This window comes from Mizuhopecten yessoensis, unplaced genomic scaffold, assembly GCF_002113885.1.
Source record: "Mizuhopecten yessoensis strain PY_sf001 unplaced genomic scaffold, ASM211388v2 scaffold1079, whole genome shotgun sequence".
In the NCBI taxonomy this organism is placed as follows: domain Eukaryota; kingdom Metazoa; phylum Mollusca; class Bivalvia; order Pectinida; family Pectinidae; genus Mizuhopecten; species Mizuhopecten yessoensis.
In genome coordinates, this window is record NW_018403867.1 from 59960 (window position 1) to 71414 (window position 11455).

General features: G+C 34.1%; 1 protein-coding gene across 1 annotated transcript in view; it reads right to left on the bottom strand.

The window, feature by feature from the left end:
• The window catches only part of LOC110457054 (protein PIF-like), a 47425-nt gene extending 44895 nt beyond the window's left edge, over positions 1-2530 (bottom strand). Inside the window, exons 1-2 of the mRNA XM_021508155.1 lie at positions 2474-2530; positions 2199-2274 (exon numbers count right to left, since the gene is read on the bottom strand). Of these exons, the coding sequence (XP_021363830.1) occupies positions 2199-2274; positions 2474-2530 (133 nt within the window). The remainder of the gene's footprint in view (positions 1-2198; positions 2275-2473) is intronic.
• Positions 2531-11455: the final 8925 nt, after the last annotated feature.

Here is an 11455-nt window from a genome sequence, read left to right on the forward strand (position 1 = left end):
CAGGTTGTCCTGTATGCATACTCTTATTTTAAGGCGGTGCTGGGACATCCAATGAAGTTGCCTCCGGACCGTGAGTATAGCTGACTTTTGGTATTTTTGGTTGTTATGATACAATCAATCATTTAGTCAAACAACCATGTAGACACTCAATCAATCGATCAATTAATCAATCATAAAAATAAAAGAAGTAATTTTGAAAAATAGATATTAATGATATTGAAGAGATTTTTTCAAGGCGGTTTGTCAACAAATCATATATATAGTTTAAAAATCAGGAATTACTTTGCTCGCAGTTTGTTTGTTTGTTTGTTATCCACTGTAATGATTTCAACTGCGCAATTTTAAAACAGTTGAAGCAAACAAACAAATAGTCCGTTGACACGTAACGTTAAACGTGACGTCTCAGTTAAAAAATTACTTTGTATTGCAACGCCTTACGGTTTTTTCTCATTCGTAGAATATTAAGAAAGATCGACCGTCGATATGCCTCTACGTGACATAAAAGACTATATGTTATAATGATGTAAAAATAAAAGGTGAACAAATGTCTATTACTGTCTAAAACAAGCAAATTAATGGAATTTATATCCCCGTTTGCAGGACATATTTTAGGTAAACATTATTGAGGTTAGGTTTAAACATGTGAGTATCGTGCTGTTGAGACATAATGTATAGCTTGAAACTCGACGGAAAAAAAGCCTTATACCTCATCAATTATCCGTAAATATGCACAAATCACATCGGTTGGCAAATTTAGCATGAGTCGGATGTGCATACAGAAATTGGTTGAAATATCTGCACAATATCTACAGCAATTATCACACGAAAACCAAAGAGTCACAAGAAGGGTGGAAAGACAGAGGATAACAAACATTGTTATCAAGTTTGAAGGAATTTGGCTAATATTTGCTAGAGTTATTAAGCGGAAACTGCAGAAAATGACGTTTTTCGTTAATCAAGGGGCCATTACTCCGCCAAGCGGAGTCGGATTAAAGTGGTTGTCAAATTAGGCCGAGCCCTTAATGCGTTGAACCCTGTTACTAAGTTTAAAGACAATAGGATAATATTTGCGAGAGTTAATGAACAGAAACGGCAGATAATGACGTTTTTCGTTATTCAAGGGGCCATTACTCCGCCAAATAAAGTCCGCTGTAAGTGGTCATCGAACTTTGTCGAGCCCTTAAGGCATTTAACCCTGTTACTAAGTTTAAAGACAATCGAATACTATTTGCGAGAGTTAATGAACTGAAACGGCAGATAATGATGTTTTTCGTTATTCAAGGAGCCATAACTTCGCCAATAAAAGTCCGGTGTAAGTGGTCATCGAACTTGGTCGAGCCCTTAAGGCATTTAACACTGTTATCAAGTTTGAAGAAATCGGTTAACATTTGTTGCAGTTATTGCACGGAAACATCAGATAATAACGTTTTTCGTTATTTAAGGGGCCATAACTCCACCAAATAAAGTCCGCTGAAAGTGGTCATCGAAGTTTGAAGAAAATCAGTTAACATTTGTAGCAGTTATTGCACGGAAACGGCAGGTAAGGACCTTTTTCGTTATTCAAGGGGCCATAACTCCGCCAAATAAAGTCCGCTGTAAGTGGTCATCGAACTTGGTCGAGCGCTTAAGGCATTTAACCCTGTTACTAAGTTTAAAAACAATCGGATACTATTTGCGAGAGTTAATGAACTGAAACGGCAGATAATGATGTTTTTCGTTATTCAAGGAGCCATAACTCCGCCAATAAAAGTCCGGTGTAAGTGGTCACCGAACTTGGTCGAGCCCTTAAGGCATTTAACACTGTTATCAAGTTTGAAGAAATCGGTTAACATTTGTTGCAGTTATTGCACGGAAACGGCAGATAATGACGTTTTTCGTTATTCAAGGGGCCATAACTTCACCAAATAAAGTCCACTGTAAGTGGCCATCAAACTTGGCCGAGCCCTTAAGGCATTTAACCTTGTGACCATGTTTGAAGAAAATCGGTTAAAATTTGTTGCAGTTATTGCACGGAAACGAAGCGTGACAGACAGACAGACAGACAGACAGACAGACGGAAAGACGGACAAACCCAAATTAATATCCCCCGTTTCGGTGAAAGCGGGGGATAATAAGCATTTTCTTCTCAAGACAATAAATATCATTAATAACATTTTCGCTCTTTTGCAATGAATGCAATCTTTTATGCGTCATCATACTGAACTTGTTAAGGTTCATTTTGAAATTAAGCTTTTTGCTCATTTCATATGGAATTCGTGCAGGTTTTACTTTCACCTTATATAAAATAAAAGAGCCATTTAAATCATACATCCTCTATTACAGTAAACCCTCTATCAGAAAAATATACTAAACAGTACAAAAACAACATATTTTTCATAGAAATGATCAAGAGATACAAGTATATAACAAATGTGTGAAAATATAAATCATGAACAAAAAATCAGCAGAAAAATCCTTGTTTTTATGTACTTACCAGCTCTTTGGAACATCCTTCCTCGTCCAGGTCCTCGGCGAGGAGCGGGGAAAACATTTTGAACACAAAATAAAGAAAATATTAAAATGAAACTTTCCAATTTGAGCATCATAATTATCCGTTAATTAAATCTGGCCACACGAGTCTTTTCCGGACATTTACACAGTTAGGAACGTTTTTTAGTTTATCCTGGTCTCAATCCGGACTGTCAGTTGCAGAGACGGGTTAGTTTGTCCCTTGTGTCAATCCGGACTTGCAGTGACGGCGCCGGGTTTTAGTTTTGTGTCATTAAGGTTCCCGCTAACACGACTTGGCGCTTACCCCTCGTGTCGTGTGTGGGGACGGTACACGCGTTGTCCATTCCTCTATATATGTTCCTCAGCAGTAATTAAGTGATTAGTGCTCTATCTCCCGTACACCTTTCTACACCTGTAACGTCTAGGCCAAGCCAACCCACCTATCAGTGGCGTATTTAATATAATCTGTAAGTAACTGATGATATATCAAATATTGGAGTATTAATGTATATTTTGTGAATTACTAATATGTAACACTATTAAAATATGTTTTTTTGGTATGTGTGTTAATATGTTAAGTAGCTTCTGAAAGAGTTGTTATGATGTTTGACCATCTTTGATAACTAGCCTTCCACCTCCGGGTCGTGGGTTTGAGACTTAAGTTGGGCAGACGCCAGGTACCATTCGCAGGTCTGCAGATTTTCTCCGGGAACTCCGGTTTTCCTCCGCCGCCAAAACCCGGCACGACCTTAAATGTGCTGTTAAATAGTTGTTAAACATCAGGGAATTATTTTGTGTGTGTTTTTTATCATGTTATATATCAGACTGCACAGCATCTATGTAAGAAGTGCTTTAGTTAATATGTAATACACATTAGCAATGAGGATTCGGATAATGTAATTGTTGATGAATACATCCGTTATTGTGTTTCTTTGTCTAAAATATATTATTGTACTATTGTTTCAATCCGTCTTCACTATACAAAAACTATTAAGAAATTATTTCAAAAGGGAACTTTTGGAGTCCTCCATCAATGTTCAATCTTTTACTGACAGCTATTTATAGCACGAAATCCTTGTTATGACTAAGGTTTTGAAGGCATTGTATATAAGTTTAACTGTCCACCCTCGTGTATAGATGTTTACCGTGGAGTGTGTACGTTCAAACAATACAATACATCATGCAATCTACCATTTCTACACAAGCCTTAGCCCCACGTATCTCACGTGTCCGATCCAGGTGTTCTTTATAACTAAGACCTGCTAAGAAATAGCACTGAACAATCACTAATTGACTAGTCGTAAGATAGTGGTGAATTAATCAAATACTCGTTGTCTGCTTACCCATCCCATTGAACGTTTGTAAATAATTTATCAAATTCATATGGTACAATAATTTAAGACGATAGCCGTATATTCCATTGGCCTGGCCTATACCCCCCGCAGAGCCGTCACGTCCCGTGTCGAGGCCAGCAGTGCGTGTCGTCCTCCGCTATTTATGTCACTCGGTTTTTGTCGATATTTTTGACGTTCACTATGCAATGTTAATGACGATTTTTTTTTATTATTATTATTTATAAATGTGCCACTTTAAAAATGATGTGTTACAGACAACATGACGTTTTTACAGCGCTTTTCATTATTTCCTTGATAACGATTGTTTGTGTAATAAGGCCATGACACAGGACGTTTCGCATTACATTTAAAAAGAGAGATAGGAGGTTTAGTTTCGATGTTATAACCTTAAACAACGAACGACATATCGGTGAGATGAGCTAGGAATGAACGTATGCATGAGAGACAGATTAAAATAGAAAAAATGACAGAGAAATGAACCTCAAGAAACAAATACAAGATGACCAATGATTTTTCATTTCCATTAAAAGTTGCAGTTTTCCGACATTTTAAAAAAGGATTCATTTTTGACGTTTCGAATTCTTTCAATTATATGTACAAACATACCAAATCACAAAAGAGGAAGAAAATGGAAATATCAGAAGAAAAAACGATAAGGGTGACGCCAAAGGTTTTGATAACTCATTAGAGTGTATTGTTTTTAATCATACCGACGTTAAATAAAACTTTTGATTTGGTTTGATTTGAGGGAACAGTATGTACCTATCAATAGTTTTGCTGTTCGGATTAAATATGGACATTCTTATTATCTCTTACTTTTTTTTATGAAAACGGAAAATTATATAATAATTTTCATGTTAATAAGACCACGTTTTGATCGTTGACGAAGTTAACAAAGCTACGTTATGATCTCAACAAAACCTTTAACTGTTTACATTGTTATAAAAAGATCCAGACAATATCGAATTCTCGCCAGAAATCAGTTTTGTCGATAATGGATGGATCGAACCATATGATGTAACAGAATGCTCAACAAATTTATCTGGAAAACAATTACATGTAACAGTTTTATTGGAAAGCGTGGTAATAATGATGACGATGATTAGTGTTGCTGGGATCTAGAAATTATACCAAGAGACATTAATTGGAGTTGCTAATTGATAAGCTTCCGGGTTTGATATTTTTCTCATAACCAGTCATAGCTTCGTCAGAAACCTGTCTTGAGGGGAGGGGAGAAAACAATGTCACAATGATAATTATTATTTAATTGACCAATTATGTTCACTATAGGTACATTCATTCTTCGTTACTTTAAAAACCTTGTGGTTTATCATTTTATCAGAACAGGGTTTCACAGACAAGCCGTGTCTTCATACTAAAATAGATCTCATTATAAAGGCATAGTACACTCTTTAGGGTTATAATTTCACTCATAATTTCACTGGTCAACATTAAATAAAGCTAAACTTCGCCAACATTTTGCCAGGTTCAAATAAAAATACTTCACAAGGCAATATTCAATATAAGTACACTAATTTAATCAATGTAATAATACAATTACACACAAGTAAACAATGCTATTACACTCATTATTACACAATGTAATAACATTCATTTAATCGATGTAACTGCACTCGTCAATTGTCAATGTAGTTACACTCATTTAATCAATATAATTACACTCATGAAAGCAACGTTATTACACTCGTCAATGTAATTACACTCATGTCAGCAACGTTATTACAATCGTCAAGGTAATTACACTCATGTAAGCCACGCTATTACATTCGTCAATGTAATTCTTCATGTAAGCAACGTTATTATACTCGTCAATGTAATTACACCCATGTAAGCAACGTTATTACACTCGTCAAGGCAATTACACTCATTTAAGCAACGTTATTACACTTGTCAATGTAATTACACCCATGTAAGCAACGTTATTACACTCGTCAATGTAATTACACTCATGTAAGCAACGTTATTACACTTGTCAATGTAATTACTCATGTAAGCAACGTTATTACACTCGTCAATGTAATTACAAACATGTAAGCAACGTTATTACACTTGTCAATGTAATTACACTCATGTAAGCAACGTTATTACACTCGTCAATGTAATTACTCATGTAAGCAACGTTATTACACTCGTCAATGTAATTACTCATGTAAACAACGTTATTACACTCGTCAATGTAATTATACCCATGCAAACAACGTTATTACACTCGTCAATGTAATTACTCATGTAAACAACGTTATTACACTCGTCAATGTAATTACACACATGTCAGCAACATTATTACAATCGTCAATGTAATTCCTCATGTAAACAACGTTATTACACTCGTCAATGTAATTACTCATGTCAACAACGTTATTACACTTGTCAATGTAATCACTCATGTAAACAACGTTATTTCTCTCGTCAATGTAATTACACACATGCCAGCAACGTTATTACAATCGTCAATGTAATTCCTCATGTAAACAACGTTATTTCTCTCGTCAATGTAATTACACACATGCCAGCAACGTTATTACAATCGTCAATGTAATTATAACCATGTAAGCAACGTTATTAAAGCAACGTTATTACACCCGTCAATGTAATTACTCACGTAAACAACGTTATTACACTTGTCAATGTATTTACTCTCATGTAAGCAACGTTAGTACACTTTTCAATGTATTTACTCTCATGTAAGAAACGTTATTACACTCGTCAATGAAATTACACCCATGTAAGCAACGTTATTAAAGCAACGTTATTACACCCGTCAATGTAATTACTCGTGTAAACAACGTTATTACACTCGTTAATGTAATTATACCCATGCAAACAACGTTATTACACTCCTCAATGTAATTACTCATATAAACAACGTTATTACAGTCGTCAATGCAATTACACACATGTTAACAACGTTATTACGCTCGTCAATGTAATTACACCCATGTAAGCAACTTTATTCCACTCGTCAATGTAATTATTCCCATGTAAGCAACGTTATTAAAGCAACGTTATTACACTCGTCACTGTAATTACTCATGTAAACGACGTTATTACACTCGTCAACGTAATTACACACATGTCAGCAACATTATTACAATCGTCAATGTAATTATACCCATGCAAACAACGTTATTACACTTGTCAATGTATTTACTCTCATGTAAGAAACGTTATTACACTCGTCTATGTAATTACTCATGTAAGCAACGTTACTACACTCGTCAATGTAATTCCTCATGTAAACAACGTTATTTCTCTCGTCAATGTAATTACACTCATGTTAGCAACGTTATTACACTTGTCAATGTATTTACTCTCATGTAAGAAACGTTATTACACTCGTTAATGTAATTATACCCATGTAAACAACGTTATTACACTCGTCAATGTAATTACACTCATGTAAGCAACGTTAGTACACTTGTCAATGTATTTACTCTCATGTAAGCAACGTTATTACACTCGTCAATGTAATTACTCATGTCAACAACGTTATTACACTCGTCTATGTAATTACTCATGTAAGCAACGTTATTACACTCGTCAATGTAATTATACCCATGTAAGCAACGTTATTACACTCATCAATGTAATTACTCATGTAAACAACGTTATTACACTTGTCAATGTAATTACTCATGTAAGCAACGTTATTACACTCGTCAAGGTAATCACACTCATGTAAGCAACGTTATTACACTCGTCAATTTAATTATACCCATGTAAGCAACGTTATTACACATTACACTTGTCAATGTAATTACTCATGTAAGCATCGTTATTACACTCGTCAAGGTAATTACACTCATGTAAGCAACGTTATTACACTTGTCAATGTAATTACTCATGTAAGCAACGTTATTACACTCGTCAATGTAATTACACCCATGTAAGCAACGTTATTACACTTGTCAATGTAATTTCACTCAACTTATCTAGGTATTTACACTCGTTTATATAATTACACTCATGTAAGCAATCTATTACCAACACTCAATTGTCAATGTAATTACATTAATTTAATCAATGTAATTACACTCGTCAAATGTCAAAATAATTACACTCGTCAGGTCAATATAATTACACTCGTCAGGTCAATTTAATTACACTCGTCAGGTCAATTTAATTACACTTTTTGATTGTCAATATAGTGATATTAATTAACAGACAATATATTTACACTGGTTAACACGCAATAACATTACTTCGGTCAACATTTAACATATTTACACTAACAAACACTAGGGCAATAGCCAATATATTTACAATCGTCAACAGACGTTATTATTATACACACATATGAGGTGTTTGTATATCATTTTTGTGGAATTTTAGAGTAGTTTCTGTGAGTGAAGTCAAAAATTTTTTTTTTTTTTTTCAAGTCCGAATTGACGTATGTTTGGAGGACGTGATTAATCCTACCTGTATTCTCACCTGAGCGTCGTAATTACTCTTAGCCATACCTGTCATCAAACTCAAATTTCCATGATCATTTATAATAGAATTATCATCAATGACTAAGAAATTCATATGCTTTTTTTGAGTGAAAACATTTTCCACTTCCCCGTTCATGCCAATGTTATGATTCATTAGGTGAGGAAATGTAACAAGAGGCATGCTGATATGACTGATACAAGGTATCGTAATTTGATCCAGAAAACCTACTTTATAATACAGAAATAACTATTCGATATTTGTTAACTTTTAATTACAGAGCTGTGATATTATTAGCAATGAGCTCACAAAAATAATCACAAATCATGTTATTTTTACCGAACTCATATATATATATTATATAGCATTGGCAGTAGAGAAACTCCTGTAATCATAACAAAATCCGTGTAATTGATTACATTCTCATATCGAGGGTACAAACATGTACTGGGCGGTAAGGTGGCGAATACAGTATTTCGGGAGCTTTGTTTGTAGTCGCCGTTACAATCAGCTATATAATGGAAGTCCATGAAATCACGTTTAACGTACACTATATTGTGATAAAGCAACGACAGTAAGAACTCGGCCAATCATGGCGTGGTTTCAAATTCAAATTATGAAGAAAATTCCCGAAAGACCCTGATTGTCTGATCCTAGTCTGATAGAACTGGTAACTATAATAACCACGACGTTGTTCCCACAAAAAATGTATGTTCAACCATTTTGTAAAATAATTTGTTTAAAAAGTATCTTAAACAGATAAAATCCATCCAGAAAAATGAAAATATTTTTTTCCTTATTATTTTGAACGATATTATGATAACGCACCTTGGAGTAATTGTGTTGCATACCATCATATAATTATGTTAAATAGGAGTTCAATCCTTAAGGATGTACTCTTCTGAGGTTTCAGTCACGTTCAAGTCTCGTTTTGATCTGGTGTAACGGGTTTTTGTAATATTTAACAAATTATGATAGGTTTAATTTGACACATCCGAAAAACATGTCAAAAAACTATATGTCTGTTGTGTGTAGAACATTTTTTACAAGAATTTGAAAAAAATGACCAATTTGGCGGCCATTTTGAAAAAGTGTATTTATGTGAATTTCTTGCGCTTCACAAAGGGCAAAGTTTCACCTTTTTTGACACTAGATTGATCACTTAAATTGTCATTGTGTCACCATTTTTAAATGTAGCAGGTTCAATTTTGCTGTACAACTTTATAATGTTCAATATGAATAAAATAATATGCAAAAAAGTGGAAACACTTTTGGTTTTTGATCCCGAAAAAGGTGAAAAATAACACAAATAATAATGGGACAAAAAAAGAAGCACACCGACACCCCATTTTTGTGGCTGTTTTAGAAAGAGAAACACATTTTCTTTTGATTCATTGAATACTAAAAAAGTTTAATACAGGAATTGTTTATATCAAGCGAAATGCAGTTTTACATTAAAATATAAGGGGTAGGGGAAACTAAAATCGCATTTCTGAGTAAAATGAATAAAATTAAGAAAATTTACTTCCATAATTTAAAAGAAAAATAATATTTTTTATCAATTCTACAAACATTCATACATATCTGATAACACACGTGGAAGAAATTGTAGGAATTTGTTCTGCAAATTGTTTAAACCCTAAAATTTACCTAAATTCACCTATTGTGTTAAATTGGTATCTTTGACCGATCAAAGCACAAAAACGAACACACGGACATATATTTTTTTTGCATTTTCTTCTATGCCATTATCTCCTTTTTCCAAAAATCAATATAAGAAAAAAAGTTTAATACAGGATTGTTTTGACTCCTCAGAGGTGTACATCCTTAATTGCGGCAGTTATATGTTGTCGTTGACCACCACGTTGGTCTTAATAATGTCACCATTTTATAATAACTGCATACATTTATAAAAGCGATTTTTTAAAAAACTTTTTGCATAATGGTTTTTTTTTTTATTTGAGTATAGGAGAACCATTTGATCTACATTAATTGTGCCCACACTGCAAGGGTATTACTTTATCTACCATGTTTTCCTTAGGTCTATAATATCATTAATATTAGCCATGATGTATGATAGCCGCCCTTGTTATGCACTTTTTGGTGTGGTTGGGTTGGAAATGACATCGTGAAAATCCCGAAGTTCGTTTTAAAAAGTACACCCGTAATCACAATTTTCCATCTCCACACCATGTATATCACGAGATTAAGGATTTAATTCATAAAGGTTCACGAGGTTTTACTCTTGTATGTTATCATTAATTGTAGACATTGGATGACAATGGATGTTTCTTGAAATTCATATTTGAAACAGATATATATGTAAAACGCCCCTGTTTGCTACCATTAAGTGTCGCCCACCTAAGTCATCAGGTCCTCCTCTGTTGTAGCGATACCTGGGAGGTATGTTTGTAAACACAGATAGGTGTTATTATGACGTATGAAACGTCATTGGAATTCTAATTCTGAAAAAGAAAAAAAATATACGTACACGTTACCGAATTTATTAATATCATTAATGCTAATTTAGAAAGTATTTATAACGTGACCTATTATAGACGGCGACAGATGTCTTCCTGTCAAAGAGTTAGATAGCGCGACAACGAACTTTATATCTAGTTTAATGGCCGGAAGTGACTCTAAAAATCAGAATTAACAAAATCGGTAATATTTTGGTTTATCGTGTCACCCAAATACTTTTCTTGTCAGGCAATTGCCCGTACACGTATAAAACAGACCTCTGTTTTGTCAGATAAATATTCGAACATGTACACATACTAAAATGGACCTGTTCGGTGATATTGAACTTAAAACCATTATAATGCATTGACTACCTTTCCAGTTTTGACCAAAATATTATTGTCTGTATCACAGGGTACGATATAGATCAGTAAATATCAAATCAGTATCAGTCTTGTTTCATCGATCGATTGATTGGTCAGTTTCTTTAAAATCTGGCTATGGGTCTATGTAGCCATTCTCCGAATAAATTACATTATTTCTGCGATAAGTTGAAATAAGTTGAGACCAGTACAATAAGGACCAGACCAAACCAGACCAAACCAGACCATTATATAGTATATAAAAGCGCATCACGGAATGAGTTTTTAAGCGTCTTTGATAAAATTACTCATTTCAATTATTAAATGCGTTTAAAG